The 21,655-nt window shown below is 32.4% G+C and overlaps 1 protein-coding gene across 1 annotated transcript; it reads left to right on the forward strand.

Annotated features, from left to right (window-relative positions):
- Positions 1–4,818: 4,818 nt before the first annotated feature.
- Positions 4,819–9,959, forward strand: LOC139504479 (uncharacterized). Its single transcript, XM_071294583.1, has 4 exons — positions 4,819–4,964; positions 5,936–6,180; positions 8,646–8,771; positions 9,531–9,959. Exons 1-4 carry the CDS (start codon positions 4,882–4,884, stop codon positions 9,779–9,781), a joined length of 705 nt encoding a protein of 234 aa, XP_071150684.1. The 5' UTR covers positions 4,819–4,881; the 3' UTR covers positions 9,782–9,959.
- The last annotated feature ends 11,696 nt before the right edge of the window (positions 9,960–21,655 follow it).

A 21,655-nucleotide genomic window follows, 5' to 3' on the forward strand; every position in this document is an offset into this window, starting at 1 on the left:
CTAGGAAGTCAAGGAAAGCGTTTGAGATATTCATCTTAGTATTTTGGTCAGTTAAGTCGTTAAATGTTTTCATGTTTCAAGAATTTTGGTAACGATTAAAATAATTTGTAACAAAATATATATATGAACAATATTTATGAGAAGATTTTATTGTTTGTTGTAAATTGACTCAACTATCCCAAATTAAGAAAAGTAGCTTTAATTTTGTCAAGCACATTACTGATGTCAGAATTTAACGTAAACCGCACGCACCGTAATCGAATGAATTTTAAAGTCCAAAAGTTAGAAAGGTTTCCCATGTTTAACATGTTTCAGTCAATTAAAAAATAAATAAGAGCTTTTTAAATATCATAATGAATTCTTGTATAAAAAGAAAAAGAGACAAATGACCCCCCCCCCCTCCTCCATAAACAAAAACACAACAAAAAACAAAAACAAAAACTATTATGCAATCTTTTTTTATTTATTTCGTGAGACGAGTTTTTATTAGCCTATACGCTTAGCAATTTGGAAAACTGTACATATGATATAAAACCAGTAGAGTTTCAATCGTACTCTGCATATTGCACTGGTTTCAAATCAATCTTTCCAATAGTATATATTGTTTATTGATGTAGGCTTACAGTAAAGATATATTCTTGTTTTGTCTCTTTGATTGGTCTAACAAAACGTTTCATTCCCAAGCTATCAGGGACATACCACTGAACCGTTTCTACCAATGATCCTCATCCTTCAAGTTAACCAACTGTAGATTAAAACCGATGTTTTCATATTGATATAAGCAACAGTTATAATAACAACGGATTAGTCGATATAAGTCTAGAAGAAAGCAACATAATACTCACTATAGAATGAAATACAGTTTATTGTTTTCGTTAGTTTTATATCAGGCCATTGGTATTGTTTTGTTTGAATTGTTTTTCATTTTGTTATGTCGGGCCTCCTGTAAAGTTTTATCATTTCTTTGGTAAAACTTAGAATATGCTGTGGTTTATTGTTGAAGGACGCAAAGGGGTTCATACGTGTATAGTGGCTTACACCTACGAAATATGGACTTTTTGGATTGTTGTCTCGCTATCAATAGTACAACATCTCTTTGTTTTACAATGAAAGAACAAATGATCGCAAAATTAATGATTTTGTCTGTGTAATTGTTGATAAGCATTTTGTTTTAACACTGTTTAGAATACTTCTTCTATTTGTTAGATCAGTAATTACATTGTGGGTAAATAAAGTTATAATATTACTATTGAATACGTGGATAGCACTCGCCCCACCCAATCTCACCCAAAACAGAAACTAAACATACCAACAAAATGTGTTTAGTTTTCTAAAAAATACTGCAGGAAATACGTTTTTGTGTTGTAAAATTGAGAATTAAAATGGGGAATGTGTCAAAGAGACAACAACCCGAAAAAAAGCAGACAACAGCCGAAGGCCACCACTGGGTCATCAATGCAGCGAGAAAGTATCGCATCCGGAATCGTGCTTCAGCTGGACCCGAAACAAAAATGAATACTAGTTCAGTGATAATGAACGTCATAATAAACTCCGAAATATAAAAATAAACTAAAATTAAAAATCATACAAATCTAACGAAGACCAGAGGCTCCTGACTTGGTACTGGCGCAAAATTGCAGCATTTCAACAAGTATCAATGTGAAGGAAACATGATTATCTATATTTCATTAAACACCAGGGAAAACTTAAAACGCTTCAAACGAAAAAGCAACGTACTGATTTGTGCTTAACAATAAACGAAAAACTAGCATGTTTTAGTTTTATATCTAGCGTGACATGTTTATTACGGGAAAGACATTCGAAGTTGATTGTTTACATTTGCATTTACCATTTCGTACTAATCCCAAAGTAAACCAATATTTGTCGAAAAATGATATCCTCAAAATGAGTCCAGAATTAAGATGTTTGAATTTATACAACCCAAATTTACGAAGACAGCAAAACGAATGTAACAATATTCCGGAAGCGTCTGCATACGGTGTATATATCTCCCAATGATTTTCTTTTAAGAAGGTTGCTGATTACCAGGAAGCTATTAATTCTAGATTTTTGAGTGGTGTCAGATGTGGAGCAGGATCTGCTAACCCTGCTCGATTGCTTACCCTACTCAAGTACCTGCGAACCAATCTAGTATTTTCGTGTGACTGCTATTTTATCTAGAAATTTTTCGCATTACCAGCCACGCAGAAACATAATGCTTACCATTTTTAACTCAGGATGAGGGAAACTTCAAATAATAATGGTTAAGTCAGCGAATGTTTTTCAACAATGTTTTGTAATTCCTGTAAACTAAATCATTATAAAGACTGGCAAAATGCACTTACATTGTACGTACCCTGATTCCTATAACCTTGAATAAAACATGATAAAGATTCAATGACCTGCAAATTGATCTGTATTATTCGTTCAAACGTATTTCATAATTGATATAAATGTTGAACCTTTCAGAAAGTTTGTTTTCTAACATTCACAACGTAATTAAAACACTTGTTAAAAAGTATCCATGATCCACTGCATTCGTTACACTAATTTTTATAGTGAAATTTCTAGAAATATACATGAAAATGATTTTTAACTGCATTATATCTTTCTAGATTAATAAGTAACCTTTTTATATATTCATTAATTTTCGTATTCATCATGATATATTTATTCATTCAGTATTTGAAAGGTAAATATTTGTTGCTTCAGTCCTTGGGATTGCTTAACGTTGCGATTGATACTTCACATTGCTACATATATGTACTAGTAATTTCAAAACAGTATGAGAGCACATTAATGCGCCACAGGGTTGGATTGATATTTTTTCAGGGTTTGTTTTGATGTGTGTCAAGTAACAAAAGTCATATTAACCGCAATATATATATTTGAGTGTAAAGCTATGACAAATTATTGGATGAAAAACAATTCGTGATAAAGTTGTGTGCAAGTTAACTGGATGGTAGAAGTTCGTCTACGGTTTAGCGTTTCCAGCTGTAAGGCATTCAAAGAACCAGTTTACTTTAATATATTGAATGATAAACAAAGTTCATGTTGGACAATATGAGGTTTCAAAGATATATTTTAGCGTCATTTGTATTATTTTTCAACGGTAAGTGTTTAGTTGCTTGAAAGATAAATACCAGTTGTTTCACTAATACTAAGCTGTCTCATATGAGTGGCCGTTTGTTTCATTGGCGGTAAGAACATACCGTCAACGCAAAACCCAACGCGTTAGTTTTCAATTCCATACCGTAAGCTTTTCTTTTAATACTACCGTAAGTTTGTTTTGCATTTTTGTCAACCAATCAAAATGTTTGTTACAAAGTAAAAACCAACCGTTTAAAATGTATTCGTTATGTTCATACCGCCAATGACAATAAGAGTCACTCATAGTCTCCCATTTAGATAATAAAAATATGTGCATGCATTCTTATAGAAATAAAAACCTCATTACATGCTTCTGTTTCTGCTTTTTATCTCATTTAAAGGGGCCATTGTAAAGTTTAGATTTTAATACAGTCTTAAACAAAAAAAAGATTTAATATTATTCATGAGAGCAATTCTTACATGTATAAGAGAAATTTATGTATTACTAAAAAATATTACACCAGTGTTTTCGATATCACAAACTAGTCAAAACATTTACTAAATTTTAGCATCGGTACATTTGTATGAGGTCATCATTTGTAAAATATAGCTCAACGACTTCTTATACGTTCAGGTATTTCACATCCAATATTTTATGTAAATATTCTTTATAAAGCACAAAAATGCCAGAATTCACCACAGAAGCTAACAAAACCTTTAAATAGACTTATTAAGAAGGGTAATAGATACGATACTGTTGTCAGGTCATTAAAGATTGCATATTTTGGCGTTAATATTTTGATTCACTTTTAGGGTCTTTGCATCGGAACTAAACACATTTATTTAAAAACAAGTTGTTGGCATGACACGGGTTATGTTTTTCTCATATATGTTATGATGGATCAGTTGAATTGAAGTCTGGAGCTGGCATGTCAGTTAACTGCTAGTAGTCTGATGTTATCTGTATTATTGTCATTATGTTTATTTTCTTTGGTTTCCTCGAGCTCTTCTGATATCAGACTCTAACTTCTCTTGAACTGAATTTTAATGTGCGTATTATTATGTGTTTATTTTTCTGCATTGACTAGAGGTATAGGGGAGGGTTAGATCTCATAAACATGTTTAACCCCGCCGCAATTTTGCGCCTGTCCCAAGTCAGAAGCCTCCGGCCTTTGTTAGTCTTGTATTATTTTTAATTTTAGTTTCTTGTGTACACTTTGGAGTTTACCAAGGCGTTCATTATCACTGAACTAGTATATTTATTTGTTTAGGGGACAGCTGAGGGTCGCCTCCGGTGCGGGAATTTCTCGCTGCATTGAAGACCTGTTGGTGACCTTCTGCTGTTGTCTGCTCTATGGTCGGATTGTTGTCTCTTTGACACATTCCCCATTTTTATTCCCAATTTTATTGTAAGATTGACAATAGAAAAAAGGAATGTGTCAATGAGACAACAACCCGACCAAAGACAAGAAAACAGCCTAAAGCTACCAATGGGTCTTCAAAACAGCGAGAAAATCTGGCACCCAGAGGCACTAGTTACGAACAAAATGGACAAAATAAGCAATACATATAGTAATCATATACCTAAAATTATGCAAAAAGTCACTTCAAAATAATTTAAGTTATTGTATTTATGCTTACAGATGACGTTTTCTTTTTCTTTGTTGTTCGATTACTGTCTCAATGGCGTATATCTACATTTCATGAATTCATTTCTTTACAGGAGTAATTGGCAGTTATTTGGCATTTACAAATATCAAGTTAACCCGTAACGAGGCTCAGTATTGTTGTATGAAGCATGGAATGACGTTGATGACAGTGAAGAATGAAAAGGAACAATATATGGTGGAGAAACAATTCCTTCCGGCATTTGGGTAGGTACTTTTAGTACTGTAAAACACTTGAGGACGTTTTTTCAAACAAGGTATCACCATCGAGTAGTTCATACTATTGCTGACTTTAAAGTTTACTACATTGTTGAAGATGACCGCAAAATCCCAGTATAATTGGTTCCGATGTCGGATGCCTATGTTAACACATAATCTCACTTGGATTTATCGGGAAGTACATTTATACGTCGACTGATCATGAACGAAAGCGTAAAATATATACTACACAGATCGATAACAGTTTTCGAATTTGGATATTTTTTCCCCAAAAATGACGTTTTCTGTGGAAAAAAAAGATTGTTTCAAAGAAAAATTTAGGAAGTACAATACACAACATGTATACGTCATATTATAAATATTTCCGACTTTATGTGATCTCGGTATCTTTTTTTCGTAGTATAGGTGTTTAATTTTGATTAGATTTAATTGGCATTCTGTCTGTTTTTATCTAAGTGCTAAACATTTATCTGATGTCACTAAACGCTTACGTATAGTAGAAAAAATAAGACGTTCTGAACTTGGTCATGAAAATTTAAAATTTTATTGTCTTGCAATGTTGAAAAAAAGAAATAGCGATGACACTATTGGAGGTGGGTTGCTATTTTCATATGCCGTTAAACGAAATGTGATTATGATTGTAAAGGAATAGATGTCAAAATTTATGAGGCCATTTTATTGCTGACATTGCGGTATGGACTTTGCTCATTGTTGAAGGCCTTACGGGGACTTATAGTTGTTAATTTCTGTGACATTTTGTCTCTTGTGGAGAGTTGTATCATTGGCAATCATACCACATCTTCTTTTTATTATATAAACAACGATTGTTTGCAGCATACCCTGAAATCGCCTCAAATTATCTCGTCAATGTGTAGCTATCGCAATAATAAATGCTCACAGACACAAACAATTCAAAATTAACATTATTTAAAAAATTCAAATATATGTTTTTATTTTAGTTATTCTGGAGAATTTTGGATTGGTGTATTTAGTGATGAAACAACAGCAGACATATATGATGCTAGTAAGCAAGTATATACATGGTCAAACTGGGACGAGTCTAGTTTGTCGTCAGATAATATTGGAAAAGATGGAACTTATTATTTCAAGACATATGCATGCGCCAAAGGGGATTTAAGTAAGACCTTCAGATGGGTGTTAACAAAATGTGAAGAACGCCTACCATATGTCTGTCTAACTTCCGGTACGTATGAATTACCTTCCGGTTAGTACTGTGTTGCATAAGAGTGTGTATTTTTCCCTTCTGCAACGCAATTGGCTTATAGTTTCTGGTCGATCTGTCAGGCCGTTGATCTAACACTACATTTTTACATCGTACTTCACTTTTGTTTTCATTTTTTTCAAATTTAAAATTAAATGAAGGTTTTTCTTATATAAATCGTATTTGAGTGTGATAATCTTGAGAAAAATTATCGATATTCCCTAGGCTAGTCTTATTCGATTCAGCGATAAATGACTGTATACTTATGATTGATCATAGATATGTCTTCTAAAATGAGTATGAATTTCAAATTAACTTCTAATTAATACAGATGAAATAAGGATATTTTAGGGAGAAGGGGATACGTACATCTCAATTTCAATCTTTATGAAAGTTTCCACTCATCTAAAGCTCAAATCAGTTTAAAATCTGAGGAAAAACTTATCAAAATATCCATATTAATTGGTGGGCCTTGAGTATGTGACTATGGTCACTTAACATTGTTTTATGAAAATCAAACTTTTTTTTAGTTTGGATTGCTTGCTTTGACGCACAGTTACAAGTATTTTAATGTCATTTAGGACGTGAACGTTTTCAAAGTACTAATCAATGCATCGGTTAGAATTTGCAAATACGATCAGCCAGGCAATTAACAGAACATATTAGCTACAACTAGATAATTAGGAAATGTTGGAACGGTTTGTTTCAAAAAGATTCCCTGCTTAAGACATTGAATTAAACAACCATATTCTAAACAGATGTCTATGAAATTAGACCCCACAGTCTTGAAAGGTTGTTACTTGGTTAATCGCAAGTTGTAAAAATGTTAATAAATTGAGACTAGAAACAGGGGAATGTGTCAAAGAGCAGAAAACATCAAACGAAATCCAATGGTTCTTCAGCACAGCGAGAAATCCCATAACTGGCCCCATTAACTATAATTGTGTAATAATTCCGCAAAAATGGATGTCACACTTAACTTTCCTGCCGCGTCGAGGATTTTGAACTCGAATTTTCAGTGTGCTCAGGCAAGTGATACAGTAGATTGACAATTCATACTGCGAAAAATAGAAATTGATTGATATTGTCAAGCCCCTTACAAAGTTGTGGAAGGCGTTCTTCGACGTAAACAGATCGTCTACACAAAACATCTAATTAAACGGACATATTCCAAACAGTTTTGACGGTGTATGCCGACATCTTGCTCAGCCGCACGGACACAAAATTTAGTCAGGGTTTTACTGCCGGTCGAAAGAAGTCATGGGATGTCCATATTTCTTACTCCTGTCTTTTTTTTCTTTTCTTTATTGATTATTTAATAATTTTTGTTTGTTGTTTAAAGATTTGTTTGTCGTTTAGACTATATTAAAGGATCTGACATACATGAAGTTAAGAGATTTTTTGGTAGTCTCAGCTTTCTAGACTATATTTCTGTAAAACTTGGCATATTCCAAAAAATAATGACTAGTATGGACGGGAATCATTTACATTTGGCTAATTGTCTTATGTGTTTGGGTTGCTGTCTCATTGACCTAACTGTCTTTTACTATTTAAAATATAAAACAGAGGTTTTGTTCTCTCCTTTGTTTAATTTAAATCAATTAGATAACCTTCATGGATTGTACACCTTACATTTACTCTATGTTTGAGGCCATATAACACATTAACGTAAACAGTATTTTATTTGTTTTTACGACATTGTTTATCTTTTAAAAGTATCACGTGGATACCATGCCGACATTGACTGGATACACGTTAAAACACTTTCCGCCTTTTTTATATGAACAGTACCGCGAAATTTATTTATTCTGAATTATAAAAGTTAATCTGGTTAACGTTAATTAATCAAGCTTACTTATTGACCAACCCATAACATGCAAATGCAATTAACCTGTACAATATGTTTATTGACCAAAAAGTGACGATATCAAGTATGCTCCATGTATGACCCCATGGATGAATGGTTTGTCCTCGAATACACATTCTGCTTTAATAAACCAGCTTCATTCTGTTATATGAATGAACTTTAAGAACACATTATATCAACTATTAGGGAAATAAACTTATCTTTGATAGAATGTACTATGAAATGTTGATTGTGAATATATGTTCTGGTTAATGTGATGTATTTCCGCAAACTCATTCGTTGAAATAAGTTTTAGAATTAGTAATAAATGTTGACATACTCCGGGTGCGGTATTTTCTAGCTGTGTTGAAGACCCTTCTTGCGTTATCTGCACTATAGTCTTGCTGTTGTCTCTCTTTTCTTTAACACACTCCCCACTTACATTCTCAATTTTAAAATATTATTGTAAGGGTCCCCCTCAGGGTTAGTGAAAACTGACCTAGGGGAAGTATTGACCTTTAAATTACAACAGATAGAGAAACAAAAGTTGTTTCTATAGAAGGGTTAATGGTGTTTATTTCATATAATTTTATAATCATAGAAAAACCTGAAGCCGACATTGTCGATATAGGGGATCAAAGTCACGTGTCCTGTCCAGACATCCTAAGATACAGATCAGCAGACTTAAACAGAGGTGAAAATTCAAATATAAATGGTTCCACGTATTGTAAGTATTAATGTTTATGCATTTACATATACCATTTGATTTTGAAATTAATTTTTTTTCCCTGAATAGTAGAAAAAGCTTACTTGTTAAAAATGAAATCCTCATTTTCGGTCATCATTCAAACATCTTGCTTCGAAGATACAAAGTCACTGGAGATACATGTAACTGACTTAAAATGTTAGTTACATGACGCCAGACGAGAATGTTTGTTTAAATAACTCAATAGTGGCATTCGCGTACACGATATAGAAAGAAAGATATAAATCGAAGACAAATGAAAAAAGTCGCGTGACTGATCAAGATAAGTCCATATTTGACTTCTTAGAAAAGAAAAAAGGTTATCGGATGATAATTTTGGTTTGGAACAGATAAAAAGGAGTTTCAATTACATCAGCACATACTACAAAGTAAAATCATGACAATATTTGCAGGACGAGTGGATCGATGCATTAAATGACGGACGGTCAGACAGACTGTGTTCATATGAACGATCTTTTATTTCAAAATAGGATTTATCTAATGAAATATAGAATGGAAATGGGGAATGTGTCAATGCGACAACCACCCGCCCAAAGAGTAAAAAAAAAACCCCAACAACTGAAGACCACCATTGGGCCTTCAAACACAGCGAATAAATCCTGCACCCTGGGATGGATTTTATCTGGTCCCCAAAAAATTGATTGCTGAGTTTGAGATACCATCGGTCACGATCTTAATCATTTACATTATCTTCTTGTAAACAATAATTTCTCTTTTCAGCTGGAACATATGGAACTTTTACGAAAGAAGAACAAATAACTGCTTCGTCGGTAAAGTTAGAATCGCACGAAGTGACGACATTCCAGGACTGTATTGTTTTGTGTACGATCCATGCAAAATGTAATGAAGTAGAATTCATTAGTGACAAAATTTGTATTCTGTACAATTCCGGACAAAGTACGGTTATAGAACAAAAGGCGGAATCTAAAAGTTCTATCCTCACAGAACAGAAATTAATGTCTAAAGGCTAAGAAGTATACTTACATTATGAACATCGTCTTTTTTGCAAGATAGAAAGAGGCCAAGATCCAGAAGTAAATTTGATAAGACAATTCATAATGTACGAAAAACAGAAAAGATACTTTTGAAACTGTAATTCTGGTGTGTGAATGTTTTAGATTATATTTTTGTATCATGTAGGCCTAATATTTTATATAAAAATAAGGAGAGTTGGTATGCTTGTAACTGAGACAACTTAATTGTAAATAATTATGCAATTTAAGGGTTAAGATGGATTCGAAGGCTTGAATATTCAAAAGTAATTGCTTGCATTTATAAATGTTGGGGATTTTGAACGGACAACAATGAGAGGCTAGTATTTGAGATTTTAAGAAAACTTTCATGCATATAATGTATATAAAATACATCAGATATCAGAATTCTAATCATTGCAATATTGACCAAGTCGCAGTATTGGCATTTATAAAAACCTTGTAACTTTTCTGATTTTATAGTTAGTAATAAAGGATTAAGTAACAACCTTAAAAAAAAAAAGGCATACCATAATTATAGTCAGCTAAAAAGTCCCCGAAAAATTAAAGTGAAACAATTAAACAAGAGTGTACAGCTTAATATATAACGATTAAAATATGACAGGCATGAACCAACGACAAACACAACATTACAGGCTGTTGAAATTGGTTAGCATAACATACATGTACGTGTATAATCAAACTAAAAACATCAGTTGCAAATGGGTCAAAGTAGATCGGTACGGAGATAAACAAAACATTGTAACCCACAAACATTAGAAGAAAAGCTCGAATTGAAGAGTTCTTTGATTTACTTTAAGATTTGGTCTTGCCTGAAACATATTTATGTGTGTGTATTTTTTTCTTATTAAGTGGAAGTGTGAAATGTAGAATAAAGTCGGGACTTTCCGTAAGATAAAATATTCCTGTTGTTATCATGGAACACATTTCTCTTTCTGTGAAGACCTACCTATTTTATTTAGTGTCAACTTGTTCCAGTCCTGAACATGCATAACATATTAGGCACTGGACGTTCAGCAACCAAACCAACAATCAATCATTCAATCTTTTTTGTGATTCAGTTTTTTGGAGCAATGATTAATCATAGATAAATGTAGGCATTATAATATCGTATGTTTCTCTTAGACTAATAAAGTATCATGATAGTGCTTTACATTATTTTGTTAAGCCTCGGTCACACCTTACCGGGTAGCACAAACGGACGCCTTACGGATGAAAATAAAAGTTGTCCATTGACAAAATTGTTATCCGTTGGGAGTCTGTTGATGTACTGACCGAATAAAACGGACGTGTAACGAATGCAAAACGGACACACACCGGATATGCAACGTACAATGTACGAGAAACGGAAACGTACCGGACAGAACGGATGTCGAACGTACATCCAACGAACGAGTATCGCATAAAACGGAAACCTAACGGAAGCGTACCGGATAAAACGGATGAACAAGATATACAAAAAAATTAAAGGCGACAATAATAATATATGTAAATCGCATAAATATTCAAAATGTTTCTGTGTGACTGGTTTTGGGTTGTTCTTCAAAATGCCACCAAAGGGCAGTGTCTGGCCTGAATAAGAGCTGCTTGATTGTGAAGACGTACCCAGACTCTAAGATTGATTATGAATAGTGAACCTTAAGACATCTGACATACCAATAATTGGCATTTCTGACGCGAAATTTTCAATTGCATTTATCCGTTTCAGATCCGTTTTATCCGTTAAACGTCCGGTAGAAGTCCGTTGGTGAATTTATCTTCCAGACCTCCAACGAATGTATAACGGACACGTAACGGATACAAAACGGAAACGAAACGGACGAGCACCGTACAAAATGGACGCCTACCGGACGTTCAACGGACATTTCACCCGTTGGACGTCCGTTCAAAGTTTTGAACATGCTCAAAAATTTCCATCGGACAGAACGGACGTCGACGGATAAAACGTACGCTATTTACGGACATGCAACGGATATGGACGGACGTCTAACGGATAAGAACGGACGTCTAACGGACATGAACAGATTGAAAAAAAAGTTATCCGTTAGGCATCCGTTTGAGCTATCCGTTAAGGCGTGACCGAGGCTTTTTTATTAAATGTGCATGTTCATCTATATTGAGAGTCTTTTCGCATGCAAAGTCATATAAAGAATATCGTTAGTTGGCGCTATGTATGACGAAAAGGATTTTAATTTAATATGTTCATTGCTAAAATGACGAAGAAAATATTAACCCCATACAAATCAACAGACAAACTACAGTTTTGATGACACTACTAAGGAATTCAAACATTGAGCAACTCGTACACAAATAAAAATGCTCCACTAGTACATAAATGTAACAACGAACATGACGAATGCTAAAACAAACTCATTATATATTTTGTTCTTGTTAAACGTTTCTCAGTTTTCCAAGAAATTGTTATTTTCATATCCCATGGATAACGATTTCATTCCCTGTTTATAACGGAGGATAACGTATTGGTAATGTGGATGACTATTTTCTGTACACCTGGTTTTGGTTTATCTCAGATGGTGCCATTAAAACAAAATACACATATGGTTTGGCGATATCTGGCCACAGCTTTTATTCATAATATGATAGATTCATACAATATATAATATATATATATATAGATAGATAGACCATAGACCATGTATATGTAGATAGATCTATGGTCGGTTACCCGAAGATAATATGGCAACCAGGTAGATAGATAGATGTGAAGATAGATATATATGAAAATGTAAAGATGCACCGTGGGATACACTGGTGCTTTAAATTTAGAAAACACCGTGGGATACACAAGTGTAGTCTGTATTATCCAAAAACCTAAAATTTCATAGTTAACATTAAGATTCTATGCAGCGAATTCTGCCATTTACGGGAATATATTTATGATGCTCAAAGTTCAAATAAAAGTCACTTTTCTCAACAGCAAACGAGTTAACATCATCAGTCAAATCTGTATCACCACTATCACCGACACAAACCTGAAAAATAAATACAAAAGAGCAGTATCTTGTTCAATAAAAAGGAGTGGGAGGGCGGGTTTTCAAGTTTGCCGCTTACAAAATTTAAACAGCTTGCTTGCTGTGATGAAATTCTAAAAAGGACTAAATGACGTCACAGAATATATTGTCACACATGTTGGGTAAATCTAAAACATGAAACACAATCCGTGAGTGGCCCCGGCGATAACTGAATTTAAGTCTATTAACTTAAATTCCATTATGATGACTTCAAATTAATTATATAAATTACTGTGAACAAACAAAATTAATGTTAACATTGTACTTGTCCTGTCACTCAAGTTGCTTCAATAACTTATCTTTAGTATGAACTTAGCATGTAGGATGATGTCAAACAAGAAGGTTTGTTTCATATTTGAAATTTTCTGTTATTTGACCGAGATGAAAAACTTCAAGGTTAAATGCGACAGTTTGAGTTCTTCTATTGGCAATAGTCTATTTAAAAAAAAATACTATTGATAGTGGTTTACTATTTATGATTTTTAATATGACCAGTCCTGCATGTTTACACTATACGGTCTGTTCCTGATAAAACAGCAAGTAATCGCGGAAAAGCGACTGAAATAGACATGACATAGTGTTTACGGTAGCCCTAACTTAATGGATTGAATGATAAGTTGTATATAAAAACAAATATATTTTCACTCATAAGATGCATGTGTTTCGGACGGTGCGCCGAATCGGACTCTTGTGGTTTTGTACTCGAAATTCAATTTTGTACGGACAAAAGTGAGTTTTGTTCAACAAAAATTAGTCCAGTTTAACAAAATTTGTAGCATACTACAAATTTAAATCTTGTCATACAAAATTATCTTTCAGTGGACAAAAGTTACTTTTGTCATGACAACATTCATTTTTGTAACACAGACTTTTATTACTTTGGTTACCTTATTTGAAAATTGGGCGACAAAAGTAAATTTTGTATGCAAATTATTTTAGTTTGGATTCTGTGAACTAATTTGCATACAAAACTGAGATTTTGTCACAAAATTCAATTTTGTGTTTATTTTTGTGAAGACAAAAGTCAATTTTGTGCCACAAACTTTAAAGTCAATTTTGTGTCACAAAAGTCAATTTTGTTTTACAAAAGTCAATTTTGTGTCATGACAAAAATGAATTTTGTGTTTTTTTTTTGTGTAGACAAAATTGACTTTTGTGACACAAAATTGACTTCTGTCATAAAAGTCAATTTTGTGTTTAATTTTAACTTCTTTCTAACAAAACTTAAGTTTGTATCACATAGTTTTGTAATTCTTAGACAAAAATGATTTTGTTATGACAGAATTGAATTTTGTGTACACAAAATTGATTTTGATTACAAAAAGTTCAAGTCCCATTCGGCGCCCCGTATTTCGATCATAGATCAATAGAAGACGGAATGATAGTTTGATAATGTCATCTTTCAGTGTAGTAACAGTTTCCACTTAGTCTGAATATTAATTTCGGATGTATACATACATGTATATAGAAGACATATTTCTCGACACACATACATGTACATGTAGCACGAGACACAAAGATGTCGCAATGGATACAAACATACGTTATAGGACACTGATATGTTACGCATCATTTTTTATTGTGATTTTATATCTATGGGTTTCACTCTGATTTGTCTTCACTTGAAACATATATGTAGTTAATAGTTGTACAGAAATCAGGATGGTAGTTTCCTTGTTTAGATAGCTTTATACTTAAGCATGAAAGTCTTTAAATTCCTACTATATGGTATGGATTTTGCTCATTGTTGAATGGCGTACAATACCATCTCCTAGATAGTTGTAACATTGGCAATCCTACAACGTCTCATGTTTTAGCTATCATAATATGTATATGGTGTGTGCACTAATTCTACCCGATGTAACTGAATAGCAAGTTTTATCAGGTAATATTCAATACTGTATATTAATTTTGACAATTGGTCATTCAGTTGAGCCATTATCTTTGATATGATTGATTTTTTTTTTATTAATACATACGTGTATTTTGGTTTATTAAAATCATAAAAAGCAAGGCAGAAGAGCATCCACTTTTTAAAAATTTAGGTCATGTGCTTAGGTTATTGTTTATTCTTATATCGTTTTATGTGCTTTGTCTATAAATAACTCTGTGTTTGTGTCTGATACTTAGGCATTTCTGCTTGATATATTCCTTCTTTTTCAAGACTCAGGTAAATGTGTAGTTGTAATTCGGCATCTATTTAGTCCATCGTTTTTTTTTTTTAGATTAGATGGCTGTCTCATAGAGGTACAAAATGTATACTTCACATATACTCGTAGTCCTAAACAGCGTCAAAACCGCAAAGAGAAAAAAAAACCCAACCCAAAAACAAAACAAAACACAAAAAAAACGATACAATAATTGTGATCTTAAATGATTGGCAAAACCTGTTAACTACGATTTTAATAACAAATCATATAAAGACAATACAAGCCGTATAACTGTTCTAGGTAGAACTGTTTTAGGACAGTTTACACGGTGGGTAAGGTTGTTCTGTGCTGGTGATTCGGTCCTGACGGGTGCTGGTGATCATCGAAAATATGTAAACAAAGACAAAAATTATGATTTTTGACGTTTTTTCTCATAAAGAATGGAAGGAAACAGTTGAGATTTTTTAATTTTGTTTCTTATGGGTTCATAAGCAAACCATTGAAAATGTGACCCTCTAAACTGTTTCAGTGAGCGTAACACAAAAATGCTCATTTTCAGAAAATCTAGAACTGAAAAAATAAACAAAATGCTCCTGGAGTCCGCTGTCTATACCCGAATCCACACAAATTTATTTTGTGAAAAAGTCGTGCAATTTATCAAAATTTTGCATTTTCGCAGTTTATTCATGTCTTGATACTGTGCTGGTGGGTCCTGTCATTGTGCTGGTGGGTCCTGATACGGTGTTGGTGATTTTGGATAAAAAGTTGGTCATATTTGAAACAAATGTTACTAAATCAATAAAATTGGACAGAAAATTGTATTCAATCGGATCTCATCGTGACTCATATTTTTACTTTTGTGCATCCATTTGGCTGTTTAATAAGCATTTTCAAATAATCGTAACTTATATTACATAAAGGCCAACAACTTCCGTCCAATATCAGATGAAAATATATATCAAATTAGAATATAGTTTTATTTAAGATATTAAATGCCCTTGAATTGATGATTTTCTACATAACATGTTCACTAAAACAATTTTAAAAGGTGCTTAAAGTAAACTGACATTTATAACGACAACAAAGGTTTAAATAGTTCATTTCAGTTAAACATGTTAAATATACGAGGTAAGACAATTTAACTACTGGTATCTCTAATTTCTTCCTGTATAAATACACTGTCTCAAATAAATTTCGACTGGATAAAAAAAAAACCGTCCTTGACTTGCTTTTCAAATATGATTGATAAAAACCAACTAGAATGAAACAAGATGTAAACAATTGTAATTCAAAGTATGAACTTCAACAAAGAGCAAAAACCATAACGAATACTATAAAAATGTACACGATTAAAAAAATGATTACCTTCGACCTGATTTTATCTACAACTTTGAACAAAATACAAAAATGACAGAAAGCAACCATCGACAACCACTTGACAGTTGTTTTGGTCACTCTTGACAGGGCTTAACATATAAAAATAAGATGTGGTATGATTGCCAATAAGACAATTCTCAACAAAAGACCAAATGACACAGAAATTAACAACTATAGGCGCCCTACGGCCTGCACCAATGAACTAAGTCCATACCGCATACTCATTGACATGTATGTTTGCGCTCCACCTCCACCCAACCAACCCCTCCACCTTTCTTCCTTTATTGGTATAGTGATGTAACAACACAACAATATAGCACATACAATAATAACTTAAAGACACAAATTATTGAACAACAAATACTCGCAGCTACTGAACTCTGATTTTGCAGTAGTACAAAGCCGGATTTTCAACCAATAGACAACCCATGCTCGCTTAGAAAAAAATCTCAATCGTACAGATAAAAAAATTCTCAAAACTTTAGTTCACATTTTAATGTTTGATAAAGTAGAACTTTAAAAGTGTGCAGTGAATTTGGAAGATACCAAGAAGTATTTTACAGTTCTATTCATAATGATCACGAAGGGATGGAGATTTCGTGGAAGTTAACATAACATAAAAAGAAATTGATAGTATTTTTTGGCGAAAGACTTCATTCTCAATTGTATTCAATAGTTGTCTACGGGGCGCCGAATGGGACTCTTGTGATTTTGTACTCGAAATTCAGTTTTGTACGGACAAAAGTGAGTTTTGTTAAAAAAAAATGAGTTCAGTTTAACAAAATTTGTAGCATATTACAAATTTAAAATTTTGTCATACAAAATTATCTTTCAGTGGACAAAAGTTACTTTTGTAATGACAAAATTCATTTTTGTAACACAGACTTTACTTTTGTTACCTAATTTGAAAATTGGGCGACAAAAGTCAATTTTGTATGCAAATTAAATTAGTTTGGATTCTGTGAACTAATTTGCATACAAAATCGACTTTTGGGACAGAAAACACAAAAGTAAATTTTGTCTCACAAAAGTAAATTTTGTCTCACAAAAGTCAATTTTGTCTCACAAAAGTCAATTTTGTCTCACAAAAGTCAATTTTGTGTCGGAAAAGTCGATTTTGTTTGCAAATTAGTTCACAGAATCCAGACTAAACAAATTTGCATACAAAGTTGACTTTTGTGAGACAAAATTTACTTTTGTGAGACAAAATTGACTTTTGTGAGACAAAATTGACTTTTGTGAGACAAAATTTACTTTTGTGTTGTAATTTCCATATCAGGTAACAAAAGTCAATTTTGTATGCAAATAAGTTAATATTTGCATACCTTTTTGACAAAACTGACTGTTGTCATGACAAAAAGAATTTTGTCTCCAAAAATGAATTTTGTCTCCAAAAATGAATTTTGTCTCCAAAAATGAATTTTGTCTCCAAAAATGAATTTTGCGTTAAAAATGAACGATATTCATTTGATAACAGTAAATTGGTGAAAAATACACTGGCTATTAACCAATCAAAACCCCGGATTCTTACATAAGGTGTAATTATGTATAAAAACCACAAGAGTCCCATTCAGCACCCCGTATCGTCGTTTGTTTATGTAGTTCATACAACGTGTTTCTCGTTTCACGTTTTTTTTTATATATTAGATCTTTGGTTTTCCTGTTTGAATGGTTTTACAATAGTAATTTTTGGGGCCCTTTATTGCTTGCTGTTCGGTGTGCCCCGTGTTGAAGGCCGTACCTTGATTTATATTGGTTTAATTTTATAAACTATTACTTGGATGGAGAGTTATCTCATACCACATCTTTCTATATCTATTTAAACCTTCTTTGCCAAATTAAATATGTTTGCAGACGACACGCAATTATTTAATAAAAATGAAAGTTCTGTCAAAAAATCTTTTGAAATATTAGACAAATATGAAAAGGCATCGGGTTCTAAAATTAATTACGAAAAGACTAAGGGAATAAATATTGGCGCAAATAAACGCAGACGACCTACTTTTAAAAAGATAAGTTGGACAACAGATAACATAAAAACACTAGGTATTCACCATGGTTATAACATTGACAATGACAAAATTTGGAAATTAATATTAGAAAAAGTACAAAATTGTGTACACGTCTGGAAAAGTCGAAAATTGACTTACTCTGGAAAAGTCCTTATTATTAAAAATTTAATTATTCAGTGTGTGGATATGAGTTAGAAATAAGAGGTATACCCGAAAAATACAAAAAAGAATTGAATAAGATAATATGGAATTTTATTTGGGATGGGAAAGTGAATCAAGTAGACCGGAAGGTTTGTTGTTTAGATGTTAAAAAGGGGGGCATGGGGATGGTAAATTTAGATAGTTGGATAGAAAGTAAATATATCAAATCTTTATATTCGATATTACATAAGCCATTATCTAGTTGGAATGCAATAGGTAAATTTTGGTTAAAAAAATGTGATAAGAAATTTGAGGATGAACTTTTTCTGTGTAAATGTTCTGACCTTTCAGGTCTTGAGATAAAAAACCTACCATATTATTACAAAAGCGCTTTACAATCGTGGTCAAAATTGACAAAGATCACACAGGGTATATTTAACGAAATGGAAGTAAAGAAACAGCGATTATTTGGAAACTCAAATATTTTATTTCAGGGCAAATCTTTATTTTATTCTTCCTTTTCAAAAAGTCATATCAAAACTATTGGTGATATATGGGACGATAATACCAAAGATTTTAAATCGTGCAATGAAATATATAGACAATTAATAGATAAACGTAATTGTATTTCGGAATATTCACGAATTAAAAGTTCCATACCACAAACATTCATGCAGATTTTAAAAAATAACGATGATCAACCTGCTTTAAAAAGCAACAAAATAAAAATGTCTGAAAACCTTGAATTTTTAAATCCAGACAATAAAATTATTAAAATCAAGGATTTGACATTAAAATATGTTCAATTAAACATTAACATAACTGAGACCCCTAAGTGTCAAACAAAATGGGAAAATTTGTATAGGGAGTATATAAATTGGGAAAAAATTTGGCCAAATCTAAGTAAAATGGATATTAATAGAAAAGTTAAAGAATTTCAATGGAAATGTATACACAGGATTATATATACTGAAAACAGACTGAAAATAATGCACATGTCAAATGGAAAATGTCACTTATGTGATGAAATTAATAATATTGAAACTCTTGAGCATTTATTTTATCAATGTATCAATGTTAAACCATTAATAGAAACGGTTGTTAGAAATTTACAACTTTGTAACCTTATAAGCGACGAGGTTCTCGTTGAAAAAGATATTTTATTAGGAACTTGTACAGAGAATTCGAATAATTCCATTGTTAATGCAATAATACTTTATTTCAAATGGGCTATTTGGAAAATACGTAATAAATGCAAATTCGATAAAATTAAACTGAATGTACAGTCTATACAGGCTTTGCTAAAACTGCACATGAAAAACGAATTAAAATTTCTTCTGCTACGCTCGGATATAAAGTATATATGCAAAACGAAAATTAAACTCTTTATCGAAAAATTTTAGGAAGATGTACTTAGTTCTACTGCTCTAAACGAAAGGTGTGTTCGATTACATATATATATACTTATCTTATTGTATCTTGTGTATAAAATAGTGAACAATATGTTATTATAACAGAAAGAAAAAACAATATTTTGTATTGTAATTATTATTTAAATCTATGTCTGTGCATATTAGTTACAATAGTAAATTACCACATATATTATGCTTCGTAATACATTTGTACTCACCACATGTGCTTTATCCTTTTTTTATAATCCATAAATATATATTAAAGAATACTTTCAAATTCTGTTCAATCACATCAAAATTTTTCAAGTCAAACTATAACTTATTTTTGCAATCAAATTTTAAAGTCTTTCCAGTTTAAATCAACACATGTTTGTTCAGTGAACCGGATATACGATAGTGATTTTATACAGTGATGCTGATCAGGTGTGAAAATCAATTGTATTGGTTATTTAAATATAATTATGTATGTAAAACTATTGTATAAACTCATTTGATATTTTCCCTGGTCAAGTGAGGCTGTTAAAATACAGGGCCCCTAAGTATGCGATCTGGGCTACTTAGGTATTTATATAGCAGGAAATGATTGAATAAAATATTTGTTATCGTTAAAAAAAAAAAAAACCTTCTTTGCATTAAATTCTAAAAATTCGTTAATAGTTAAATCCTCAACAACTTTGTTGGAACGAATAAACGTTTTAAATCCAATTTTCGTGGACTTTGATCCACTTTTTACCTTCCACACTAACGAGCCATGTAAGCTATCGGTATCATGTTGCACCTACCGTACGTAAACTTTCACATTTCAATCTTCTTTTCTGAAATTATTTACATTTTACCAAATTCATACTTGACAGGATTATTATCCTGGTTACTGGTGTTACTAGTGAATTGCACATGATTATTTAAAAAATTCCACAATACTATATTCATTGTGTTTGTCAATTTGTTTAGGCCAAAGAAAACTGAAAAAACTTCGAATACAAGAGATTTTTTTTTAATGTCATGATCACAGTGTGGGAACGGAACTGTACGGTTTTCTACTAATTTGGTCATTCGGGAGACTGTCAAGCGGTGCTCCCACATTTGCAAAATAACAAGTTGCTTGATGGAAACTTTGACGAACTCTTATGTTCCTATATAACGTTTCTGCTTCAAGTTTTGATAGCTAAAACATTATTTATATAAATATGAACCAATAAAATAATAAGAAAGGTATATGCATCCAAACGTTTTCCTTAGAATTGTGGAGCTCCGTGTAAAACGATCAAAACTGTCACACAACAGCGATCAAAAATGTCAAATAAACATCGAAAAATCAATGTTTGCTACCTGAATTTTCACATGTACCTTTTCTGATATATAGTCTTACCTGTCTGAAAGTTTCAAAGCTATTGTCCCAGTAGAAATCTAAATATATTCATTTTCTCCATGTCGGATATTTTTATTGACCTTGCAAGTTTACTGTAATATCACTCGGAGCCTTCCTGTACAATCGCTTGGAGCTTTTCTTTTCATCGTTTGGCCAACTAGACTACTCCGAAAGAGGGTGACCTACTTTACTTTGTTGTGACTTCACGGTCCAGCTAGCAAGCAAGCTAGTCAAAGGAATTACTTTTCCCTACATACTTATTGCATTTTGCTGTTATAGTTTCTAGTGGCATATTACTAATTATAACTCTTAAGTAGATAATGCTTACTACTATCTCTTCTGCCACATTCATGATCAGTT

The sequence above is a fragment of the Mytilus edulis genome, chromosome 14, assembly GCF_963676685.1.
Source record: "Mytilus edulis chromosome 14, xbMytEdul2.2, whole genome shotgun sequence".
Classification (NCBI taxonomy): Eukaryota; Metazoa; Mollusca; class Bivalvia; order Mytilida; family Mytilidae; genus Mytilus; species Mytilus edulis.